Source organism: Nematostella vectensis, chromosome 4 (genome assembly GCF_932526225.1).
Source record: "Nematostella vectensis chromosome 4, jaNemVect1.1, whole genome shotgun sequence".
Classification (NCBI taxonomy): Eukaryota; Metazoa; Cnidaria; class Anthozoa; order Actiniaria; family Edwardsiidae; genus Nematostella; species Nematostella vectensis.
The window spans coordinates 11,451,009-11,476,043 of NC_064037.1; the positions used below are offsets into that span (position 1 = coordinate 11,451,009).

Here is a 25,035-nt window from a genome sequence, read left to right on the forward strand (position 1 = left end):
GCAAAATTATAACGTGATTGGAACAAAAAAATGAGAGTTGAAACGCTTGACAGCTTTTTTTATTCACAGCGACACACATATGATTTATACAGGGTGATAATTGGTACTTTGGTAGCTGCAAAGAAATCATCTAGTTATCTCTAGAAACTTTTGTTTATTGATTTCTCTTGTCAAAGTCTCTGGAGTCTAGAGATTAAACATTTTACTGCTTTATAAACACTTGCGATTAAAAAAGTACAAGGATGTTAGTGCATTAAAAACCATCAGGAGCTTGTTGCATTTGCGGCACAGTTCTCATCAGGTTCACACTTGTCTGTCTTCTCTCGCTTAGAGGCAGGCTCATCTTCCTTTTCATTAGAAGATCTCTTTTTCACCTATCATGATTAAATATGAAAATAAATGGGACTTTGTATACTACTAAAAAACTATCAAATTTAGGCTACAAGCTTGCCAGGTTTACACATAATATCTCTATTTGTAAGCAATTTTTTTCATGATTGGCAGAAAGAAGAAAGGAGTTATTCAATAATAATAACCCAGGGAAGTTAAAGTCTGTGTAAAATGTGATAAATTTACACAATATGCAGGTCCGTACCCCGGATTTTTCTTGGGGGGGGGGAGGGGGGATCCATTAAAGTGGACCAAAATTTTTTTTTTTTTTGGGGGGGGGGGGGAGTTCTCTGATAAAAATCTGACCACCCGCAAAAGAACAAAGAGGTATTTTTTTTATGCAGTATCTCCACAGGACGTTTATTGTCAGATTTGGCTACATACCAGAGTGATCTAGCTTATGCTTTATAGTTTTGTCTACAAATAGCATATCTATTGAGAACCAAAAGTGGACCTTAAGCCATTGTGTGTGTGTGTGTGTGGGGGTGCATTCGCATCCCCTGCACCCCCCCCCCCCCTGAGTATGGGCCTGGTATGATACAAGGACTTACATTGGTAACAGTTGGGGGAGGCATTTGTTTTCCAGAATACATGAGTCTGTTTGCTTTCTCAATCACCTCCTCATCCTAGAGATGAAATAGATTGTTAGAATAATAGTATGAAGCAAATACAATATGGTACCTTTATCCCAGACCTAGCCAACTGTTCTGTGTGTGTGGGAATGAACGCCAAGGAGTGGGGAACACAGGTGGGAAGGGCATACAGCAGGACCCCCCAAAAACAAGGATGGCAACTAGCCACCCCCCAAAACAAGCCATGAATTTACCCCCCCCCCCCCCACCTAAACAAACATATAATAAAACTAAACCACAGGACACAGTTTTCAACCCAAGAGCACCTTGATCCATGGGTGCTCCAGCACTTGTTGTATTGTGAGTCTTTTGCTAGGATCTACAGTCAACAGTTTTTTGATGAGATCAATAGCTAGGATTACAAACAAAGAAACCAATATAAGTGCCACTGCTGAGTAACAGGGATAAGAGTCACAACCAATTGAACTCTATTCTTTGCTTTAGCTTTTGTGATGAAGAAAAGGTGATGGCTTGTTTACAAAAGCTTAATATCTTTCACCCCTCACCCCCCACACACAAAACTTTCACTACCAGGGGTAAATGTTCAACAAAATGATTTATTTACCTTCATCAGAAACACATTTCCAATGTTGCTTGGGGAATGTGTACTTTCCTGCTAAAATAAGTTTATTGACATCGTACGGTTCTACTTCGTCTGAAAATGGAGCATAGCCTCCAAGACTGCAACAAATTATTGAGAAAATCAGAAGAAAATAAAAAAAAAGACTCTATTGACCAGATTTTCTATTCCCTTTCACTGCGTTCAGCCGAATAGAAAATATTTATTGTCTATATTATGAAATAAGAGAGACAACATGTAGGAGGATATCCGTCCAGCTGGTTTAGTTTATTGAGTAATAACAGTATAGGCGGTTAATATACAATATAATTGGCGAAAATATATCATCGATCATCTAAGGACACAACTAGTTCAGTGAGCTGGAAGGCTTAAAGTGAATAACGTGATGCCGAAAACTGCATAATAAGGACATACTAAAATCATGTGACTGAAAAAGGCACAAAAAAACAACAACAACAAACTCTTTAGTACCGAAAATAAATTCATCACTTGATTTGCCAAAATGGTTGGTCCATTTTGACTCGACACAAGCTACGACTCCTCTAACAGGTAAGAATTGCTGATGACCACAACCAAATTGCTTTCCCTTAGGAATTTTTTTAATGGGAGTCAACCTCCTGGTAATCTTACCAAATGTATAGCATACACCCTAAACTCCAACAATCCACGGCTTTTGAGTAGCCTCCTAACCCCGCTGACCGTAAGACCTCAGGAGCAAGGTAGCTGGGTGTTCCACATAGGGTTTTCATCAGGCTTTGTTCTCCAACCATTTTAGACACACCGAAATCTGTTATCTAAGGCAATAAACAAGTACAAGAGCAAATTTATTTAATTGCTAAAAAAAAATTCTACTGCAGTTGGAACAGACCTTTAGAAGAGTCTCATTCTTATCAGAGCATAGTAGGATATTTTCTGGCTAAAAAAGGAAAACAATATAATATGAACATCATTATTTTCGCCACAATCAACAATGTCATTTTTTTCATCTTTATCAATTATGATTTAGTTGAAGGTCATTTTGTCATCAACTATATCATAAGGTATTCTCATTACCTTGAGATCTCTGTGTGTGATTCCCTTACTATGTAGATACTGAAATAAAAAAAGACTTGATTGATAAAAAAAAATGTTGATACCCCTATTATGAAAATATGGATTGAAGCAGTTATAAAACAATAAGAAGGAAATACCTGAATGAGGTATTACTTACCTCCACTGCGACCACCATTTGGTAAAACAGTAATTTGGCAACAGACTCCTCAAATCGTTTAACACTAACTACCCTGTCGAACAGTTCTCCACCTTCCACAAGCTCTAGCACAATGTACAACATATCTGGCGACTCAAAGACATCTGCTATCTCTATAATACAGGGGTGGTTTAACGCTTTGAGAATATTGACTTCATCTTTGATGGACGCATGACTCACTGGACTGACAGAGAACTGCCTTTTGCTGATCAACTTAACAGCAAATTTGTGACAGGTTCCCTTTGTGAAGGCAAGCCGCACTTCCCCAAATGCTCCCCTGCATAAAAAACAAACAAACAAATAAAATGACAGACGTTAAAGGAGAATCACTCAAAAGTTTTTATTTCATGTACAAGTAGAAAAACAATGACAGAAACTTCAGAATATACCTTCCAAGAAGTTTTGATAAAGTGTACTTCTTTCTAAAATCCTATGAAGAAAATTATAATATAAGCTAAAAGTAAAGAAATAAATAATACTATATACAAAATGGAAAACATTTCCAGCTTTATAATAGTGCATACCTCTGGTATGTTTGCTACCTCCTCTTGAGATTTTCCCAGCTCTTGGAAAATATATGCTGTGCATGGAAAAAGATAGTTTAAAAACATATAATTTAGTTATCATAGTCAGCTATAGAAAAATACAATTAAGTTGCCCTATTTATTGAGCTATGTAATATTTTTGTTAATTACCTTTATTTTTGGTGACAGAAAGGCTTATCTCATCATTGTGATTTAGAACATGGGTTTTATTTTTACCTGAAAATGAGAATCAAAGCCAAAAGAAATCAATGTAGAAGCACTTTCTGAATATTACACATATGGCAAGCCTAAGCAAGGATACAAACCAATTTTTTCCCCATTCACGTATGTGCCATTAGAGCTGAAAGAAAAAAAAAACAATAAAAAAAGAAATTGGTACCTTTTAAAAGAATTGGCAATTTTTCATTTTTTTCTAAACTCTGATTTACCTCAAATCTGTTATGAATACATCAAATCCATTATTGTTATTTTGTTTCTAAAAACAAAAATAATGTTATTTCTGAGGCTTAAAGGAGTATATGACATTCTATATGGTAAAAGGCTGTAATGATGCATATATACATGTTAAACCAACAGGTTGTACAAGAACACAGCTACACAGTAATGGTTTTTTGGGGTGACACAAAGTTGTAAAATAATGATTTCTGTTCTCAAATCGACTAGAAGTTTGGACATAATAATAACTTACCCTGACTATTTTTAAATGCTTTGTGCTAAATGCTTGATAGTGTGCATTCAGCTTAAACTGAGTTGCATCAAATCTGCAATTGTTCATTGACCCTCTTCCAAACATGTACTCATCCTCAATAAGTTCTGTTGGCAAACGACAAACAATATTGAAGCCCTTATGTGATTTTAAGTATAAATAAAAAATAGTAGTAAAACTGAAGAATACAAAAGTTAAATGGGGACTGTGCCAGGTACATAGCCCAGATTTTCTATAGTGGAGGGCAGGTGGGTGGGTGGGGTGGTGGCGCACATACATAGATACCATATGGACAAATCTTTAATTAACAAATGTGCTCCCTCACCCCTCCTTCCTTTTCTATTCAATTTCAGTGGCTCCACCTTTTACGTTAGACGACCAAGATTCAATTTCAAGAATGGGAAACATACGAGTAACTTGATTTTGATTTTTGTACCCGTCATCTCACTCCATTTAGAAGATTTTTCATTAATCTTTATTTTATGCAACACAAGCTAGTGTAATAGCAATTGCTGCATTATAAATGTCCAAATCATAAATCATACGCTTCTCTTCTTACTATAATGAAAATCCTCTCTTTACTTAAGCTTAAGTACTTATAGAATCGTTTGAATGCCGCTACTACAACAACAAACACCAGCATATCAACAAAACACACCATTTAGCACTCCCAAATTCAACCCCTCATCTTACCCTCACAACACGTCTACATACACCCTACATAATGTGTTCTAAGTCGTACCTACTAACTGGAATCCCGGGCCGAGAGGAAAGAGTCTTCCCCACCCACATGGAGAAACATCCTCTTCCTCGTCTGACGACATGACTCCGTCCACCATGTCCTGCGTGGGGACGGTCGCTGCCGTACTACCGCCACTGTCCATACTAGATGGAACTGATTGGCTTTGAGAGCTATGGGAACTAGGGTCCCCACTCGAGCTTGATGGTGTGTTTTCAGCGACACTGACACTCATGTTTTGGAAGGATTCGCGCACATTGCCGGGGCCACCGGGCTCTGTGCAAGACCCAGGTGCACTGTGGGATATTTTAGATGAACCAAAGGTAGCCCAAACGCTCACGTCTGGTGTGTAAATAAAAAAAATACGGAAAAATATATACAGAAAAGAAGAGTTATATTGTCATTAAATCACGTTTGGATTTAGTTTTAATTGTAAGAAAAAAAGAGGCGTGTAATGCGTGTGGTACTTTTCACACTTTGCATGGCGCTATATCGCGTAGTGTCTGCGTTATGAGTTTCGCAGGCTATGTATCGCCTACAGTACTAACCTGAGTATCAGGCCCTTACTACTGTACACTATGAGAGACGAAAATGAAAATAAATGCATGCAGCGCGTATGATCAACGAACCCGGTGTTGTCGCATCGCCACCAGTTTACTTCCGGAGGTCCGACGGAAACCTCAACCGTTAAAAGACAAAAGAATCTATTAAAATCCGAGATATTAAACAGGCCACCCGCTCTAAATTATTAATCACATCCTTAGAGAAAACTTCCAATAAACGCACTGCTTTCAATACTTTGTAATAGTTTTCGCGTTTTCTGTTAAAAATCACCGGAGATTGTTACGTAATCGACCGGAAGTAAACTGGTGACAATGCGGCTTTAACGTCATCACGTATAATATGTAACTTGTTCCTTCAATTTCCTTGGCAATATTTTCAACCAATCAGATTTCACAAACAGCATACCGATTTAATCTTTTACATGAATTTGCGATCGACATGAAACACAAATAAATCGAGCGGTTTTAGAAACCGAGTCATCTCGTTCGAATCCTGTTACCACACAAAAGAGCATCGATTATATTACACGGGAGCGAACGTTCCTGAATTTTACGAATCGATTGGTTTGAGCTGTACCAGGGAGTGGATACGAAAGTTTACAAATTCTGCTTTGTCCGCTTTGAGCACGGTAAGAACAACATCATATTGTCAGAATTATTTTCAAACTGTAAGAGCACTAAAAGGGTTGACAAGGGTTATACACAGCAGGGCGATAAGTTTAATAGCCTACCCAACGAGATCAACATCTTTGAAATTTCCTAGTAGCCCAATAACCCCGATTGGTCGTAATTCTAGCGGTGGCGGTGTAAGTATGATATTTAAATAAATAAATAAGAGAAATAGGGGAAATAAAGAGCTGGTGCCGCTTTCAACCTTTTAGACTAACAGTTGTGGGGTATAGATGTATTCTATTGCCAAGATGGTAGTAAAATAAAATGCAATATTCACTTCAACATCACCAAGCTACTATTTACATAGCAGGGTTTATTTAGTACAGCTGCAGCATATTTTAATAACAATTTATTCCACAAATGCAATATTCCTTAAGATTAAATTAGTAAACTCTCTGTACACCAGTCAGCTAAGAGTTTGGAGTCAAAACCATCAGGATGAGTCAATAGTTTGGCTTATTCCATGTTGTTTAGAGTAACTTTACTGTAGAGTGGTAAGAGATCATAAATCTGATCTCTTTCTAAACCCATTCAGCCATTCTTGCGGTTCACCAAGCATATGGCAAACCTGTAAAAGCACCAGGGACTATAGGTTTTGCGAGGAATGGCCATAGCGCAGGGCTTGCCTTAGGGAGGGGCAAGCTTAAGACAAAAGTTAGAGACATCTTGAAACTGGAGGTTTTCAAGTATAGGTAATCTAGAGACATTTATGGTTTTCCTGGGAAGATATTGACATTTTTGAACATATCAAACCCTAAAATTTCTTCAAACTTGAGCAACAGCAACATAAAGTATTTTCCCCTGAATTCTTTCAAATTTGTTACACATTTTAAAACTGATATACTTAAAAGTGTTTGTGTGTGGCAGATTGGGTTAAAGGGCACTGCCGCCTCACATTAAATCAGGGGGTCTAATGCCTCCCTTACCTGCCGCCTATGAATAACAAACCTGTCAACTCTCCCGCATTAGGTGGGAGTCTCAAGATTTTGGACCCCTTCCTCCGCGTTGAGCACCAAATCTCCCGCTTTTTAGTGATTTTTATCACTTCTGAAAAATTATTCTATAGAAAATCTTCATTTTGCCTATTTCCTATTAAAATATTTGAAACAATAATTCCCTTGCGTAGCAAAATTAACTTACACCCTCATGAGATCTATAAGTTTGTTTATGAGAGATTTCTATACGGCAAATGCCTGCAAGGTTAAACTTACCCCTCCCTCAAAAAAATGAATATACCCCACCCCTCCCCCCAAACAATTCTCAAGCCTTGAGATTTTCGGTAGTTGACAGGTATGGAATAAGGCTCTACCTGCCACCTATGCATGAGGCTTAAAATGTGGTAGTCCCAGCTAGATATAGTTGTCTTGACTCTCTAACCCTAGTAGTTACTTATATTAAACTGAATTTGAATTCCCCTTATCAGCTATGGCATCTGTGGAACAGCAGCCAAGTGCGAAGAGGGAACATCCAGAAAAACTTAGGTATTTACTACTGTAACTTTGGTAACAACTCAACTGTACTTGCAATAACTACTAGGCCATAAGCATAGCCAGTCCTGTAAAATCGAGAACAATGTGAATTTTTTGGAATGTTTGTGCTTATCAATCATGTGCAAGATTTTTAACCAGTCAACTAGGAATATTTTTCAACAAGTCTAAAGGCCTGGCTTAACTAGGCGACATTTTGAGTGTGACATGTAGCGTGCAACATGTCTCCTGAATGTTCCTAGTTTAGGCCTCACCAAAAACATGGAGTGCATGACAAGTTTTGTAGAGCAGAACATGAAAATGTTTCTTAAATATCAGAGAAACATTTCTTTGTTGCTGCTACAAGATTTGGCGTGTGCTAAATGATTTTCAGGGTGGCTAAGCTGGTACATGTGGCAAGCTACATGTCTCCTAGTTTAGCCAGGCCTTAAGTGTCTGACAGTAAGCCTTTCACATATATTTTTGGGTGTTGATGGTTTTTCCGTATTTACTCATGTACAATACGCACTAATGAATAATATATACCTTGATTTTTGAAGTCATTAAAAAAAAGTACAGTAGCTATATTTGACAAAGATCCTAGATGAAAAATATGTTGAAAATTATATTTAAAACTAATAAAAAGTCAATAAATACAAACATGCTAGAGGCATAGCACGAAAACAGTATTTTTCTATGTTCAAGTTTTTATTTACATCTTTGCAGAGTTTAAATACCTTGATTAACTTATTCGCAGATCAAAATACTCAAAAGCTTTCTATTGTTTTTGTTATTATGCAAATGTTTTAACTCGCAAACAAGAAGTTTTATGTATACAGGGCTTCTGGAATTACGCGCTTGTGCGGAAGTGCGTAATTTGCCTTTTTCCGCGTAATTTGGCTAAATTTTGAAAGACAAAACATTTAATTGCACAGCTGATGTGTTCTTTTAGGGTTGTTACCTCTATTTCTCGTGAAAAAAGAGATATTCTTCGTAAGAGTGCGATATTTCGAACTGAATTTCCGAAAACAAATAAAATGACTAGGCGTTCTTTGCTAAACCGCGAAGGCCTAGGACTAATAATAAAATCATTTTTTTAATTGGCTGGTGGCTAGGAGCCAATGAACACTCGATATTTTCACGCAAAAAATTAACCTTTTTTATTTCAGTACAAAATGTAGTTTGGGCGTAACAGTTGATATTCCGTGTAATTTAGCGCGTAATTCAGTAGAGAATCCCGCAAAATTTTGATTTTTAAAGAAAAATGTATTGCAAAATCCCGCGTAATTTAGCGCGTAATGATTGATTTTCCAAGTAATTTAGCGCGTAACCTAGCCAAGAATCCCGCGTAATTTTGAGTTTTTTTCGCGTAATTCTAGAAGCCCTGTGTATAATACACACCCTGATTTTGGAGGTCATTTTCGAAAAAAGTGCATACTATACATGAGTAAATACGGAACAACGATGATGCTGTAATGGTCTCCATAATTATCATAATAGACAATAATGTACTATGCTGTAAATATTGTTTGTTTGTCATTCCAGATGTCTAAAGGAAGATATCATTGCTGCTGTGGTTATTTTTATCATCATATTGCATGTTGCCCTCTTTGCTGCTGCCTCATTTCTCCCAGCAATGAAAGCACCTCCTTTGCCTTCATTTTCAGAGCCATTGAAGGTGATTATTGTGGCATAGGTGTAACTTAGGGGTAAACAGGGTGTAGCATAGGCGTACCCTGGGGAGACAAAGGGTATGGCATAGGCATACCGTAGTAAAAAAAATGGGGGTGGGGGAAAATAGGGTGTGGCATAGGCATACTCTAGGGAAAAACATTGTGTAGCTTATAGGCATACCCTAGGGGGGAACAGCAACAAGGGTGGGCCTAGGGGAAAAGAAATGTATTGTTAACCTAGAACAACGGTATGTTTTGGTACATTTTTTTTACCCGTGCCATTTATATATAATATAATTATATAATCATATATGGTAATTGTTATCATTTTGTTGTTACTGTATACTTATTGTGTTTTTTTACAGTACTGTTATACTATATATATGTTTCTTTTAACAGGGATTTGAGCCGAGGGGAACTGATCTAAGTAGCCGTATGGTGACAATGAAGAAAAAGGGATATACAGCCCTGACTACAAATATCCCTGTGCAATCAAGCATTTCCAAGAGGTCAACAAGAAGATCAAGATCAATTTCATACTGTGGTTTCAATGAAAATAATGGCCTTTTAGCCTTTGAATCCACCTCAGGGGCAAGCTTGTTTAACGCAAAGAGCTTCAAGGAGATGTGTTATTTGGAAGAAGATATTGTTCAGAAGAATTCTCTGTTCCAGACATATTGCCTTAAAGACACAAATGGGAACTGTTGTTCAAGTTATTCACTTGGAAACATGGTCGCTTCAGTGATGCGTAAATCATCCTGTCAAGACATAACTGATAGTGATGTGAACCAAGCGTCTACTTTGATAGAGAGTTGTGCACCTTACTTTGTTAAGGGACTGCTGAAAAATACTTGTTCATGCAATACCTTAATAAATGGAACCACAGTCAACAACTGTCCAGCCGTTCCATGTTTGTGTTTTCAAGATCAAGCAACACTTCTAGTTATGAACTATTTGACAGACAACAAGTTTCTTTTGACACCAAAGGATAAGTTTCTAAAATATGCTTTATCCTTCCTACCTCTGTCATGGTGGGATAATGATTTCTACAAGGATGTTTATGACTCCAAACTAAAGAAGTCTTTACCAAATCATGGAGGAGTCAAAGTAGTTGGTTTTGACTTTGGCAATTACAAATACGATTTGTTTAGCACATTACTGATAGACAATGCCAAATACCCAGCAATTGCTATGGTTGTGCTCCTAATCATCATGTGTCTTTATCTGAACTCCATAATCATTGCCTTTTGTGGTCTTCTTAGTATTATCTTTGCATTAGTTGATGCCTACTTTATTTACAAAATCGTTCTTGGTATCAATTTTTTTCCATTTCTGAATGTAGTGACTCTTGTTTTTCTGGTTGGGATTGGAGCAGATGATGCCTTTGTATACTATGACATCTGGAGACAAACTAAGAAAGCTCATCCTAATGAAGACTGCCTGACTCTGACATGGAAGACGCTGAGATATGCAGCTCTTTCCATGCTTGTTACAAGTATGACTACTTCCGCTGCCTTCTTTGCTAGTGTCTCATCTAAAATTACATCCATCAAATGCTTTGGTATATTTGCTGGAATATCTATTCTCACATGTTATCTCATGATGATAACATGGTTTCCAGCAGTGGTTCTTCTTCATGAGAGATGGATACGTAGAAGAACAATTGATCAAATGCCAAAAGCAGAACCAACAGTACAAAGCATCCGCGATGGGGAACAAGAAGCAAGTGCAGTAAAACCTACAAGTAAATGTGAAACAATTTGTTGGGGATTTGATTTTCCCTGTCATTTCATACCCAAGTTGAACACATTCTTTGGGAATCTGTCAAAGAAAATGTTTGCAGAGTGGCTGCCTAATGCTGTATTGAAGAAAAGACTATACTTTCTCTGGATTGTCATCTTTATTGGTCTCACTATTGGCTTCATTTGTGTGATATTTGTCAGCCCCAAGATATCACTACCAAGCAGTAAAGACTTCCAAGTGTTTGCTTCAAGCAGTACCTTAGAGCAATATGAGATGAATGTCAAAAACAACATCAGATATGCCCAAGGCCAAGGATGGGGGCTTTGGGTCAAGCTTATATGGGGAGTAAAACCAGAAGACAACGGGCACCACTTAAATCCAGATGACTTAGGGACACTGACATATGAAAATAACTTTGATCCATTTGCTCCGGAATCACAAAAATGGATGCTTTCCTTATCAAAGAATCTGCGGAATCAGACGTTCTTCTCAAAGACTAAGAACTACTACCCAAAGACACCATTTGAGATGTTCCTGGACCATGCAATCCAAGAGTCATGCCTAGAAAATTATACATTTCCATACCCAAGAGCAGTTTTTGAAAATTGTTATAAAAAACTTGATTTCTACAACAAATATGTTCTTTATGATGAAAATGGTAAGCCAAGAGCTGTGTCATGGGGGTTTGCCACAGATTTCAGTTACACCTCAGCATTCAAACCCATGGATGACTTCTGGAATGAGATTAATAGTTGGTCTACAAAAGAAATGGCCAAGGCACCTAAAGGACTTCAAAATGGATGGGCAGTTTGTGAAAGCTTGGACTTCTACAGCTTGCAGGCCAGTCTGTCTGCGGGTACATTCTCATCTATGAGTATTTCAGTTGCCATTGCATTTGTAGTCATGCTGCTTACGACTCTTAATATCTTTATTAGCCTCTATGCTATTATCACAATTGTGGGCATCCTTGCGATTACAGTTGGTTCGCTAGTTCTTCTTGGTTGGCAGTTGAACATTTTGGAATCTATTGTGATGTCTGTGGCAGTTGGTTTGTCTATTGACTTCACCATGCATTATGGGGTAGCTTACAGGCTCTCTCCATATAAAGACAGAAGAGATATTAGAGTGCGTTACTCATTTGTGCATATTGGATCAGCTATTTTCATGGCAGCATTGACTACGTTTATTACAGGTAATAAAATCGAATATGGAATTTTCCAGTAGCAAAGATTTTCTCCAGGTTTGTTTCTAACAGTTCATTGCGTCTAAAAACAAATATGCTAATGAACTGCTTATAACAACCAGGAAAAAAGCTCTGCTAGCAGGGTCGTAACAGATTAAAAAAATCTGGAAAAACAAAAATGTTCAATAGTGCACAGTTTAACTTTTTCTATTTGTTGGCCCATCTTCCCGTTCTGTCCTCAAGCAACCACCAACAATGAACATCCATGTCTCACCTTAGAATAGTAGTCATGTAGTCAATCAACAATTGAACCAATTTAAGACTTCAGTGTTGTTACTGCACTCTATCACCATTTGGATGGTTTGATTTGAGATATGAGGTAATGGCATTGTTCTCATTGTTCTTCTTCTTTTTCCTAGGACTACTAATGATGCCTGCCATAGTTCTAGTATACAACCAGCTGGGTGTCTTTCTAATGCTGGTCATGTTCTTCAGCTACATATATGCAACTTTGGCTTTCCAGTCCATGTGTGCACTGATTGGACCCATCAACAACTTTGGGCAACTAAGCATTTCAAGGTAACTTGTAGTTTAGATGGAAGACCACAATTAAGATCAGAAGCATCATCAGAGTTGCTCATTTAACCAATACAATACTGATATACTATAATTACTAGAAATATTAGATGTGCTCCTTTCTTGCTGAAGTTTTAGTTTAGTTAAAGTTTAAATATGGCTTTGTCACGCAAACAATATGGTTGACAGTCTGACATAAGGAAAAGCCTGATGTAAGCAAAAGGAAAAGTATAACTGATTTAATGCATTTTCCAGCTAAGAGTTCTAGAATGGAGTAAGATCTATCCCATCATCCTATCCTAATGATCCTGTGGTTATTGTTTACAGGTGCTTGCCTGAGCGTTGCCAGGTTGACCCAGAGAGTGATAATAGGCAGGAAGAATTACTGGCAGTCGATAAACCCAAGAAATCTGGGGAGAAACCAAAGGGAGAAGATAATGTAGTAGACAATAGTATGGTTACTCCTCTGTAAATGAATGTATTTAAATTATTTTATTTTGGAAATGTTTGCTTGCCCAAGCGTTGTCAAGTTGACCCAAAATGACAATAGTCAGTAAGAATTACTGGCAGTGGATAAACCCAAGAAATCTGGGGAGAAACCAAAGGGACAAGATAATGTAGTTGATGATAGTATGGTTACTCCTCTGTAAATAAATGTATTTAGATTATTTTGGAAATGTTTGCTTGCCCAAGTGTTGTTGTTGACCCAGAGTGATATTAGTCAGTAAGAATTATTGGCAGTCGATAAACCCAAGAACTCTGGGGAGAAACCAAAGGGAGAAGATAATGTAGAAGATGATAGCTTGGTTACTAACTGTAGATAAATGTATAAATATTATTTTTATTTTTGGCATTATTTATGATTTTTATGTATCTAATTTACAATGTTTGCCCATTTTGAAATATCTAAAGTATGAGGTCAACTCTTTTTCCGCATTGCCTTCATTATACTTCATAAACACCAGATATATTTGTGGTATTTTTTAGGAAATCTTTGAAGATCTATGAAAAGAATCTACAATAAAAACATTGTGGCATTGTATATTTATTGTCAATAATATTTGGGAAGTGTTATTATCTTATGTGCAGAGGTGTTCATTATCAAGCAAGGAACAAATAGTTTTTCTTTTTACATTTATTAGAATTAATTTGACACTACTGTTTTCCAAATTTGCTTTGAGGATATTGTATAAAAGAAAAAAAAATTAATGTCATCTACAAATTTTGTTTAGATCTTATTCCTCTACCCCCTTCATCCACTCCCCAAGCCAACTCCCCTTAATTGACGGGAGAGCGAGAGCCAAACATTTATTGTGACAGATTGATTCCCAGGAGTTTTCTTTTTGTTTTTTGTTGTCCATGATATTCTATTATTCTAGATCTAGACCATTATCAAGAAATAGGTAACAAAATTGGGGTTTCACAGCACAAGGTGGTAAATGGGGTATTGAACATGTTTCACGAACCGCAGAAATTGATTTTTCACGTTTCGCGGACCAAAAAATGGACTTTTCACATTTCACGATTTTGAATACCGTAATATCGCGTCCAAAACTCGCAAATACCGCAATACCGCGTCCAAAGATCGCAAATACCGTAGTACTATTTCCAAAATCCGAAAATACTTTTATTTAACTTAAATATCTATGCTTTTTTTCAAAAAGGTCGAATGATTCTCCTTTCACCACAACAACTTGAGCTAAATCTCGTTCTAAATCACGCGTTTTACGGACGTCGAAATTGACGATTTCGTTATTCTTGACATTGAAAAATGACCAGATCTCGTTTCGCCAAAATATGCTTTACCACCCTGACAGCAGCCTAGTAGTCCAGTTTATGCCCTGATTCATAACAGAATCATTGATTCAAAACACAGCATGTTCCTTAGGTCTGGAAGGAAGCCTCACCCCGACCTCGTAAATAAGTAAGTACAGATCCCTTTTATAAATTTGTTACTGTAAGATTCCAACCATTTCTTAATAACTAACTTTATAATTTTTAAATAATTTACTTACTTACTTTAGTAGTTGCGTACATAGCCTGTAATTCAGTCACACTGCATAAGGCTTTAATAAGCTATATATTATCATTATTATATTATTAGGTGTGCTTTCTTAAACTTTATATTATTATTATTATCATCATCATCATCATCATCATCATCATCATCATCATCATCATCATCATCATCATCATCATCATCATCATCATCATCATCATCATCATCATCATCATCATCATTATTATTATTATTATTATTATTATTATATGTGCTTTTCTCAATTAAAGTCAAATTCTTTACTTTTCCTTGACAAAGGGAGGGTTCTTTTTCTGTCATCGAGCTTTGAGTCAAATCAAATCCAACTCTAATTGCTTTTTCTTAAATTATGCAATGATAAATAATACTCGCCGTTTTGTGTCTTGTTCTCTTTCTTTTATTCAGCCGATTTTGTTTCAGCTTTCTTTTTGTGTAGCACGTTTGAATTTTGCTTCAAAAATGGCGGGAAAATAAAGATCTGTGATTGGCCAGTCTAAGAGGGTGGGCGCGCGCAACAAATCATTTCTCTTCCGGTATCAATTGTTTTGTTTCTCCCTGTTTATCCTCTTTTTTAGTTCAAATAATCATGCACATCAACAGAATTTTCGGTACTCCCCCTGAACCAGTGTTCAACATGCGGGTAGCTTGCTTATCAGCGGAACTACTCGAAGAAGCCCTCTACGTGTTGGCCGAAGAAAACGAGAAAAATATGGACAATGCCTGGGATAGACAAGGATTTTTCAAAGGGGGGAAACCTTCAGGTATGCTTGATTTTTTACATCCCTCAACTAGATTTGCAAATTCGATTTCTCCTTTGCTTTTTATATTTCCAGAATATACGTTTTCTCTATGCAAGGAGATGGAGTTGCCGCCCGAGACGCGATTTTTGGCAATCGAGTTATTTGACAGGTTTGTTACAGAATAAAATGGTAAATTTTCAGATGGAAACTTTCTTTTTAAATATTTTATAACCTGTTGCAGTGAAATTAATATGTGACAATACAAGCGAATTAAAAAAAGCCAAACAAAAATTTAAAATTCAATATTTAAATCAATTGTTGCTAAGAGAGAGAGAGAGAGAGAGAGAGAAAGATAAATCTCAAAACACGGGATGGTGACGAACCCGGTAAAAGCCAAGGGCAAATTGACGACTCGTCCTCCCCCCCCCCCCCCCCAAAAAAAAATATATATATATATATATCGTATTTTCGTGAAAATGGCTTAACAAAGTAAAAAAATATGTTATTCAATCGCAGGTTCATGGCAAAACACGTATGCAGCTTGTATGATTTGATCCGCTCAACAAAAGGGGTGTCACAGAAGGACTGGACGGAGGTAGAAAACAGAATAAAAACTCAGCTTCCTCTGAGGGTTGTATCATGCGTCCAGATAGCAAGCAAATTGATTTCGCATTACAAGGTACGTTTGAGGCTTTATGTCGAGTTTCCCATTAATGTCAACCACTAGTAAATTACTGATAACCAGTTCGAACTTAGGCACCGTCCACACGTATCAGGAAATTTTTGAAAACGCCAGAGTGGAATTTTTTTTTATCCGATACGAATACGTATACACAGATACATGTGGACGGTCGTATCCGAAAAAAAATTGAATACACTTACGTCATTCTGTTGGGTACGGCCGGAAATTACGCTGGATACTTGTTAATGAGATCCAGATTCGTAAAAAAAATTGAGTTTTCACAAATTTCAGGATACGTGTGGACTGCTGAAAACGACGCGGAAATTTTCGCATCCGCGATGCAAGCTGCAATTTGATTGGGCAAATGAGCAATATCCGCACGTACCTCGACACAAAGAACGAGAAGAATAGAGACAAAAGAACTCCTCTGTAGAACACAGATAATAGGAGACAAAGCAGCTGCGTACTCACTCAAAAAAAATGCGGGAAAAGTAGGTCAGCGGTGTACCTAGGATTTACTGGGGGGGGGGGGGGGGGGTTTGCACGGTCAAAGGAATCATATGGAAAATAATAGTATTAAATCTTACGATTCCTCAATAAGAAATCACCGCATTTTTGTACGCTCCTGAAGATCGAGTGTTTTTAGGGCGCATGCACCCCTCCTATCTAGTACGAAAATTTGTTTAAGAGCCCCTTTAGAGCATTGCTTATATATTTTTAGACTATTGCTTATATTTTTACCTCCTCAGTCGATTACGCCAAACAAAGCTCGCCGCTTTCTGAATTCTATTAGCTGCCGTTATTCCAATGCAAGTATCCTAAAATCTGAGCTAAGAATACTGAAGACGCTGGATTACTCCATGTTGGTACCCACACCACTCACATTTGTGGAGACGATACTGGAAATCCTCGGTACGTGAAAACCTGTCAGTGCCGTAGCAGGCCTTGAAATATAGGCACAATACAAAAACATTAAGAAAACATTGGGGGCACAGCCATGCCCCTACTGGTTATTTCCTTATAATTATTTAAAAATATTGTTGGGGGGGGGGGCACGTGCCCCCAGTACCCCACCCCCTGCTACGGCCCTGCCTGTGAAATGCCGTGTTGTTCGTTGTCGTATACAGAAATTCCCAAGATGCAATATTACGCATGGTGTTGCCCACTCGTGTAGTGATGACGTTATGTAGTCTTTTGTACAGTTCAGCATGACACTAAGGATGGCTGTGCAGGTGACGGGGGCTGGTCCAGTTTCCCAAGAGCAGCCCCGTGGTTTTGGGGTGGGGGAGTTACTACCATTTGCATTTCTTTGTAACTTATAATGCAACTTTTGTCTCAAACACTTTGAAGTGTGAAGATTGGACACAGCTAGAACAATGTCAACATTATTTCCGCTCTGTAACGTTATACTTACTTTGGCTAGGTCACAATGATTCCCGCGCTCAAGTTAAGCTGCTGCACGATACATCAATAAAGGTTCTAGATGTTGTATACCTCAAGCACCATGAAATCTACAACAAGCTGTGTATGACGGCTACAGGAGAGAAGGGCACAAGTGGGGACAGGCAAAAGCTTGCTGTGCTTGCAAGCGATCACATGCTTTTGGCTGTCAGTGCTATAAGCACTGCCTCTTACTTGACCGATAAGTCTTCGTCAGATATGGTAAGGCAAAGGAGGGAGTCTGGGCACTAGGGAGCAAGGGTCTGTTTCCCCGCGTTTCATTCGGGTTACCTGTGGTTGACAGTGAAATGCTGCATGTGACGCCACAAGAGCACCTATTAGGGACTTGGCCGAGAAAAACACTTTAGCATTTGACGATAACTTTGAAACAAGTTTCAATAAACATTCAAAGGATTAATATCAAGAAACAAACACAAATTAACTGGAGACAAGGGTGACTTCATTTCTACAATGGCGAACAGAGTTAGGCCAGCTTATACTTCAAGCGTTCGTGTCCTCGCTTGACCGTAAAGCTTGATTTTTCACGTCGTTGTTTGGCGGAGAGCTGTTAAAATCTATCAAACAGGATACATGTTCACGTGCGGCCTTTCAATTCTCAAATAAATTTTATTGTTTTCTACCGTCGCCGCACTGGTATCTTAAAGTCCCTATTACAGCAACTACACATGGAACAAAAAAAAAACACAAGTAGAAATATTTTAAAATACTTGGCGGCTTTCGTAACGTTTGGTTCTTTGCCTTACAATAAGGTCTCCATTTTGACATCAATTACCACAGGAAACCAAAAACCGGGAAAATTAAACATCTGGTACTAGGCTTCTTTCTGGCAAACTACCCCCCACCCCCCAATTGTAAGACAATGTTTGTTACTTACGGCCATTCTTTTTCATATATTCTTCTTCATTTATCTTTTAGGTCATTGAGCAGCTCAGCCAGATCACACAGATTTCAAAAGAAGATATTCTTGATTTTGCAAATATTATACTCGAATTTATTCTTTAACAATATGCAAGCTTAATATACTGAACAAACACGTCTGTGATCAATGTTGTATTTATTGGAATTGAATTAATTTTGTTTACAGTTTTTTCTATCCTACAATAACTCTTGTTTTTGTTTTGCCATGCAAAAAGTAAGTATGAATCATGGTGACAATGACTAACATGTAGTTGTAGACTCACTCAAGCAAATACTGTATCTAAGCATGTTAGACAAAATAGAAAAAAAACAGTTCTTTTTAAGATACAAAATGATTTCTATGGGATATTAAACATGTTCTGAACTACAATACTGTATGAATAACAAAGAAAAGAATTATTAAATAAAAGAAAGAAATTAAAATAATATTCAAGTAGCAGTAACCAAAAAATATTTACATTGTATAATGGCTACAAAAACTTTATTAACAGTAGAGAACACTTCCTCATGCAGTCTGCATTATAAATAACGATATACTCTTATCTTATATCTGTTCTTTGTTGTAGAAGAGAAAAATGTACTGTAATCTATGATTATCAGTCATGCAAAGAATGATTTCCAGCTAAAATATTTTATTTTATTGTGATGGCATAAAGCAGGACCCTGCTGACTCAAACCCCAAAAGAGATGAAAAACAATTTGAATCAGCAAGGTGTTCATCAGTACTTGAAGTGATCTGAGTTAGGTATCTAGGTATCTAATTCTATCAGGGTTCCACTATATAACTTAATGCAGAATGATGTTTGCTTCGTCCCCTTATTTAAACTTAGAGTGTTGCAAAGGCAAAGAGAGTGTTGCAAAGGCAAAGATAGCAAATGACAACAGTGTAATTATCGCAGTTCCACTGCATGAACCCTATCCAAGTAGTGGCAAGTGGTGCCAACGTCATACTGCATAGTGATTACCTCTATGAAGTCATATGCTCAGGGGCAGATCCAGGATTTTTAAACCAGCTTGAATGGTGAAAACACCCATATATAAAACATGGTGTGAGGTGAATTTCAAGAGTTTAGGAATCTGTTTCAGTTATTTGCCATTTACAATTGCCATTTACCTTCCAATGGACAATTTTGGTCATGGTTAATTTGCATTACTTTAGTTTGAATGTTAGACTGAAATGACTGATAAACATAGAAGAAAGTGATTTTGATACTGTAGCCACAGAACATACATACTAACATAAACTATGACTTTGGCTGCTCAGGAAAATCAGCTTTGTGCTTCTTTAGGGGCGGCGGGCTTCCAATCTGTAAATTGTCAAAAACAATATAATTATATACAATATCCCATAGAACCAAAATTTTCAAACAAAAGAAAGAGTCCATAAAATCAATCTGAAAAGCTTTCTTAAGGTTCAGTATCCTATGACCCAGACCCCAATACCAGACTGCTCCCCTCTAAAACTTGGAATTATGAGATGATTTGTAACATGAACATCAAATGATTGCTAACACAATTATTATTGGTCATGTTATCTATATTCAATGCCCTTGAGTTTTGACAATTCCCTGCTAAAGTATAAAGATTTTCCAATCTTGGAATCTGTGGCAAATTCAAACGAAAGAGAACATCTCTCAGATTAATTCGAGAAGAAAACAATGCAGCAATTGGGACTAAACCATTTCTCAAAATTGTTGGTGAAGATTTGGTCGGTCTGCATTGTGAAAGACTCTGACCTCTGTCAGAGTTCTTTAAGATAAATACGGACCTTCAAGCTGGTAAATACTGTAACACACAGTCGTTTGACAAAACATTGTTGTCAACCAGCTTTGCGACTACGGGATAAGCCCACATGTAAGCATGGGTAAAAACCACTGAAGTGCCTAACTGCATATAATAGCCACTGCATTACTTCAGATTTAGACCCATTAGAGGTGGCTTATATATGCAGCAAGGTGCTTGGTTTTTACCCATGCTTACATGCAGGCTTGTGGTGAAGTCATGAAGCCAGGTGATGACAACATTTTGTCAAACGCCTGTATGTACATCTCCCCACCTTGCTGTGGTTCTCTGACCTAGATGATTCTAAGGAGGGCTTGCTAAAAGTATGTTTGCTTTGCTCCGTGCACTGGCTAGATGCAGCAATTGACGTTTTTTTGGTAGTGGCTTGGTTTGATGCTGTACTATCCCTAGAATCTTCTTCATCTTGTAGCATGTTGAGGCCCAGCCGATATGAAATTGTGGTACTCTCCTCACTACAAAAATACAAAAAGAAGTCAGAATATAGAATTACTATATAGAAAATACATACACAAGGCTAATCATGTCTTAACTAGTATTGATGGTGAGGGATTAGTATATGTCAACATTTCATGAAACAGGATAAATACAGTTTAATGCAAACAGCATCAATATTGTTCGTATGGAGTCAAACTTTCTTGTGAAACTATACTGTCCGTTTGCATGAGGATGTGGGCTTACAAAAGCCTAAGTTTATGTCACTGCTGCTAGCTGTCTCTCCTTTAGCAGAAATTCTAAAGAAAAATAAGGTGGGACAATTGGGTGAGTGCCGAAGGAGCAAGAATTTGAAAAAAGTACTTTCAGCGGTTTCTCGGAACTGTCTCAGTGTGCTCACCCAACCTAGAGAGAAACCTACGGTTGATTATACACAATATATTTATCTAGTTGATTTAGGTCAAGAATGTAATGAGTCCCCCATTATCCCTCAGGAATAACAAGGATTGGTCATGGAAGCTCTATTGGGAATATAGATGTGAAAGAGAGTACTACCTAATGGTAGATATTGCAGTGTTGCTCTCATCGCCTTCATCCTGTACTGGGTCTCTGCTATTTTCGTTACTCTGATCTTGAGGTATCCTGAAGTGTCTATTGATTCCATCATCACTCCCAGGGAGGTTAGAATCATCTTGACTGTCAAACTCCATGTCTTTTGCTGCTTCACTGTCACCATTAATGCTGTCGAGGTTACTGTCTTCATTTATGTCAAAGGCACTACATGAGTTTTCATCTTGCATAAAGCTCCCCATTTCACTACCTTCTTCATTTCCTAGAAGGGATAGGATGGATGCCTTAGGATTTTTAATACTGATATTCCAATTTATAAGCAAAGCAATAAAAAAGGCATACAGAGAATGGCTTGTTTGCTCAATATACAGTATACTTGATGCTACCATAAGAAGCTTTGGGGAAAGGCATGTTGTTGTTTTGCATTTCAACTTATGAGTGAGTTGACAGTACTATGAATAAAAAGATACATCAATCTGATTATTTTTGTTGATGTTATTCAGGCCTTTTCCCCCTAAACAAAATGGTGTTAACCTCAAGAATATACAGTAGAACTCCAGCACAACAAAGCTAAAGGGTTAACAACCCTTGAGAAAGTATGTTTGGATAATTACCTCCTTGGCTGTCCTCGCCCTCTATTTGGCTGTGGTCTCTCTTACTTCCACTAAACTGCTCTTTCACATTTGATTTGCCATTCTGTTGGTTCTTTTTGTTCAAATCCGGAGACTGACTAGCCATGGTAGGTGAGGAAGCATTACTGCCATTAGTTCCTCCTGTGCTTGATGTTACTGATTGGTTATCTTTCTCAGGATACTCTGCAACAAAAAATCCCGGATCAGTTTTAAAATGGTTCAAATGTACACATTTCTTCAAATGAACAGCAAACAAAAAATTATCTCTGAACTTTCATGTACAAATGAACAGTAAACAAAGATTTACCTATGGCATTTCTTGTTTGTCTCTTTTGCTTGGCTCCTGTCTTTTCCTATGACAGATCCAATATGAATGTTAAGGCTTTGCAGTATAAAAGAAAAAGTAGAATTGATATTTTGGAAAGATATAGGTTTCTTTTCTAACCCTTTAGGGATGATGAGAAATAACCTGCTATAATTTAAATGAGTTAAAACAGATAAACAATGAATACCTGCTTCTTGTCTGAATCTGAAATTACAGCTGAAAAACAAATAAAGTAAAATAAACCACACTCATTTTATATCATTCTTTTCAATGATTACACCATACAGGGGAATCACCACAGAGGAACCCAATATAGACAGGGTCAATATGGGGGTAAAATTGTTTGTGAATGCTCAGAGATTATAAGTCATAGTAACATTGAAAACTGTCCTCAATATAAAAAGAATATGTCCTTACTACTAAATAGGGGGTCCTTGAATCAGGGTTCCACTGTATTTAAAACATGGAAAAGATGCTATGACTTATCCATTTCCATGCTGAAATGATCACTCAAAAGCTTTCTAGGGCAAATTCAAGGCGGTGGCTAGCAGAGGTTGTAAGGGCGTAGTCCCCCACCCCATCAAGAAGAGCCAGGATTTTATGAGGCATAAAAAAAAAAAGAAATTGACGAGGGTTGCAGTTCCCCAATTTCCTTCCCACAAAAAGTTCTAGCTACGAAACACTGCTTGGTAGTTTATTTTGTGACTTCCGTCTTTATGATGACGACATTTTGCCAGTTTGAAGGTCAAATCAATAGTCCATGTATAATTAAATTCGTCAACCATAACAGGTTCTGATTGGTAGGGCTTTCGTCTAATCCTACTTCGGCGGGACATTTGGTTCTCATTATCGGCTCTCAAAAACACCAAGGGTAGGTTCATTGCAAAACGAAAAACAGACATCTGGCCTGGCGCAAAAGCGTCGTGGTTCGACTAAAATGTGCGACCCATGGTAACTTTAAGAATATATATCTTACCTGGAACCCATTTGAAGACTTTCAAAGAGCAGTTTCCACCTCCAACATTTACCCATTTCTTTTCCCTGTATGAAGAAACAAGGAGGTCGAGAGTCATAGCGTTTGTCTTTTTTTTAGTCTTTGTCAGTCAAGCCAAGTCCATTCAAACGACACATGGAACCAAATAGATTTAAATAGGCTTTCATCCTGGTGATAACACTTGAAAATATAATAGTTTGGAGCAATTACCATTTCCTAACTCGCTCCACAGAGAGCATAACCCGTTTAACGTCATCTTTGGCTCGGCTTCGCGTTTCTAATCGCAAAACCCCGCTTCGATTCATCATGGCGGCGGGCAGTCAGTCGAAATAAAATCCCGGATGTGATGGATTTGCCATATATGGGCATGGAAGTTTTTCTGCTCCGGGGCGGCGCGGTATTTTTGTTTTGCGAGAACATTTTCTTCTTTACAATTTCAGGATTTTCCTCGCGTCCCCAGTGGTTCTTTTACGTCCTTTCGGTTCAGGTTAGTGTAGTGCAGCTTGAAGAGACGGGACCTCCGGTTTAATATCCTTATCCGAGAAAACTGGAAATACGGGAGAATATAACTTTATCTCACTTGTGACACATGCACAAATTCGACTCAAGGCAGGAACCCGGAAAAATCCCCAGTTTGAGCCAGGATTCGAAGCTGGGCTACAGCGGTGAGAGGCCGACGCGCTAACACACTAGGCCACCCGTGCTTCAGAAAACACAATCACAAAACAATCATGGAAATACTACTTTTACACATAATCCACCATGTCCACGTCCAAATGAGCATTGAATGTGGCGTAGATGGCAGGTTTTAAAAAATACTAATTATACTAAATACCATGTAAATGTTTTTTATATAGAATGATAATTGTATATAGCTTACAATTTTGTATTCTTATTGTACATAGTTTTTAACTCAACCATCAATCTTAATTTTTTTATGTATACTTCCAGGCGTAAAATTTCTTATTTTATCTTACATAATATTTATAGTCTTATACAAATAATAGCTTTATTGTTATAGATATATGTTAAAAGTGATTAATAAATTAAATATGTGTTCCAGGTTTGCATGTTTTCTTGACATAGTCAAATTCACAACCCCAGCGTGGTCAAAACAGTTGTCGGCAGAGTTCTCGGCAACATCACTGTGCTCATATAATTACTATTATAGTAATTATTATGTGTGGTGTGTATATGTGTGTGTGTGTGTGTGTGGTGGTGGGGGGGGGGGGGGGCAGTTAGACCCTCAAATACCGTAATTTGCGAGCCCGACGGACCCCCCCCCCCCTCTTTGTGAGTTCACCGAACAGCGTTTCTCTGTGACCATCTGCTTTTGGCTAACAACAAATAATGCCTCTTTTATGCGTAGAAAAGAAAATACATTTCAATTATTACTGGTACTTGGTGAACATAAAAAGGGTGCCTTGTTTTTTTTTTTTTTTTTTACCCCATTTGTCAAAATATAATTCAATTATCAACCCGGAGGCTTCTATTTTAGTTTCATTTCAGGTGGCGTCTATTTTTTACGGTATTGTGATAACAGGAAGAACTGGAAGATGATTGAGTCTACTTAATATCAACAAACCAGTACAGTAAAGTGCTAGACACATCGACCGTGGAGACAGCCTTTGGATTGATATTTTGTCTGAGATGGTTGTCGAACTCGTTGGTCAGACATACGTCTAACCATAACCAGAAAGTTGAACCCTTTAATAACAAATGC

General features: G+C 37.6%; 4 protein-coding genes across 7 annotated transcripts; 2 read left to right on the forward strand and 2 right to left on the reverse strand.

The window, feature by feature from the left end:
* Positions 1 to 41: 41 nt before the first annotated feature.
* On the reverse strand, positions 42 to 5,588 carry LOC5516550 (serine/threonine-protein kinase Chk2). 3 transcript variants are annotated; one of them, XM_032386399.2, is made up of 16 exons: positions 5,390 to 5,581; positions 4,845 to 5,183; positions 4,085 to 4,209; positions 3,825 to 3,871; positions 3,702 to 3,736; positions 3,547 to 3,612; positions 3,376 to 3,431; positions 3,241 to 3,281; positions 3,032 to 3,128; positions 2,656 to 2,694; positions 2,471 to 2,518; positions 2,233 to 2,396; positions 1,588 to 1,703; positions 1,289 to 1,374; positions 942 to 1,016; positions 42 to 374 (listed from the first exon to the last, which is right to left on the reverse strand). In XM_032386399.2, exons 2-16 carry the CDS (start codon positions 5,074 to 5,076, stop codon positions 264 to 266), a joined length of 1,338 nt encoding a protein of 445 aa, XP_032242290.1. In that variant the 5' UTR covers positions 5,077 to 5,183; positions 5,390 to 5,581; the 3' UTR covers positions 42 to 263. The 3 variants fall into 3 exon arrangements, with proteins under 3 accessions (XP_032242290.1, XP_001636676.1, XP_048583173.1); XM_001636626.3 differs by having other exon boundaries at positions 2,813 to 3,128; positions 5,390 to 5,580; XM_048727216.1 differs by lacking the exons at positions 42 to 374; positions 1,289 to 1,374 and having other exon boundaries at positions 943 to 1,016; positions 2,813 to 3,128; positions 5,390 to 5,588.
* A 207-nt stretch (positions 5,589 to 5,795) lies between these two features.
* Positions 5,796 to 13,759, forward strand: LOC5516614 (protein dispatched homolog 1). Its single transcript, XM_032386397.2, has 6 exons — positions 5,796 to 6,033; positions 7,500 to 7,557; positions 9,088 to 9,220; positions 9,615 to 12,150; positions 12,561 to 12,720; positions 13,045 to 13,759. The coding sequence occupies exons 2-6, from the start codon at positions 7,502 to 7,504 to the stop codon at positions 13,187 to 13,189; spliced, it is 3,030 nt and encodes a 1,009-aa protein (XP_032242288.1). The 5' UTR covers positions 5,796 to 6,033; positions 7,500 to 7,501; the 3' UTR covers positions 13,190 to 13,759.
* A 1,455-nt stretch (positions 13,760 to 15,214) lies between these two features.
* LOC116620722 (cyclin N-terminal domain-containing protein 1) lies at positions 15,215 to 18,982 on the forward strand. Its single transcript, XM_032386401.2, has 6 exons — positions 15,215 to 15,516; positions 15,589 to 15,664; positions 16,012 to 16,174; positions 16,927 to 17,089; positions 17,601 to 17,839; positions 18,554 to 18,982. Exons 1-6 carry the CDS (start codon positions 15,342 to 15,344, stop codon positions 18,638 to 18,640), a joined length of 903 nt encoding a protein of 300 aa, XP_032242292.1. The 5' UTR covers positions 15,215 to 15,341; the 3' UTR covers positions 18,641 to 18,982.
* Positions 18,676 to 23,661, reverse strand: LOC5516551 (B-cell CLL/lymphoma 7 protein family member A). Of its 2 annotated transcripts, none has more exons than XM_032386400.2 (8): positions 23,523 to 23,661; positions 23,295 to 23,359; positions 22,506 to 22,534; positions 22,301 to 22,346; positions 21,976 to 22,176; positions 21,347 to 21,623; positions 20,632 to 20,811; positions 18,676 to 19,863 (listed from the first exon to the last, which is right to left on the reverse strand). In XM_032386400.2, exons 1-8 carry the CDS (start codon positions 23,618 to 23,620, stop codon positions 19,842 to 19,844), a joined length of 918 nt encoding a protein of 305 aa, XP_032242291.1. In that variant the 5' UTR covers positions 23,621 to 23,661; the 3' UTR covers positions 18,676 to 19,841. The 2 variants fall into 2 exon arrangements, with proteins under 2 accessions (XP_032242291.1, XP_001636677.1); XM_001636627.3 differs by having other exon boundaries at positions 20,613 to 20,811.
* Positions 23,662 to 25,035: the final 1,374 nt, after the last annotated feature.

What these genes read in the sequence shown, in the direction of transcription:
- LOC5516550 (XM_001636626.3), bottom strand. Translation starts at nt 5,076, where the DNA reads ATGAGTGTCAGTGTCGCTGAAAACACACCATCAAGCTCGAGTGGGGAC. An exon ending in CGTGAATGGGGAAAAAATTG is followed by an intron (nt 3,613 to 3,701) that starts GTTTGTATCCTT and finishes TCTCATTTTCAG; the next exon opens with GTAAAAATAAAACCCATGTT. An exon ending in TTCTGTCACCAAAAATAAAG is followed by an intron (nt 3,432 to 3,546) that starts GTAATTAACAAA and finishes TTCCATGCACAG; the next exon opens with CATATATTTTCCAAGAGCTG.
- LOC5516614 (XM_032386397.2), top strand. Translation starts at nt 7,502, where the DNA reads ATGGCATCTGTGGAACAGCAGCCAAGTGCGAAGAGGGAACATCCAGAA. An exon ending in CATTTTCAGAGCCATTGAAG is followed by an intron (nt 9,221 to 9,614) that starts GTGATTATTGTG and finishes TTCTTTTAACAG; the next exon opens with GGATTTGAGCCGAGGGGAAC. An exon ending in ATTGACTACGTTTATTACAG is followed by an intron (nt 12,151 to 12,560) that starts GTAATAAAATCG and finishes TCTTTTTCCTAG; the next exon opens with GACTACTAATGATGCCTGCC.
- LOC116620722 (XM_032386401.2), top strand. Translation starts at nt 15,342, where the DNA reads ATGCACATCAACAGAATTTTCGGTACTCCCCCTGAACCAGTGTTCAAC. An exon ending in GCAATCGAGTTATTTGACAG is followed by an intron (nt 15,665 to 16,011) that starts GTTTGTTACAGA and finishes ATTCAATCGCAG; the next exon opens with GTTCATGGCAAAACACGTAT. An exon ending in AATTGATTTCGCATTACAAG is followed by an intron (nt 16,175 to 16,926) that starts GTACGTTTGAGG and finishes TTACCTCCTCAG; the next exon opens with TCGATTACGCCAAACAAAGC.
- LOC5516551 (XM_001636627.3), bottom strand. Translation starts at nt 23,620, where the DNA reads ATGATGAATCGAAGCGGGGTTTTGCGATTAGAAACGCGAAGCCGAGCC. An exon ending in AGTCTTCAAATGGGTTCCAG is followed by an intron (nt 22,535 to 23,294) that starts GTAAGATATATA and finishes TTTGTTTTTCAG; the next exon opens with CTGTAATTTCAGATTCAGAC. An exon ending in CAGATTCAGACAAGAAGCAG is followed by an intron (nt 22,347 to 22,505) that starts GTATTCATTGTT and finishes GATCTGTCATAG; the next exon opens with GAAAAGACAGGAGCCAAGCA.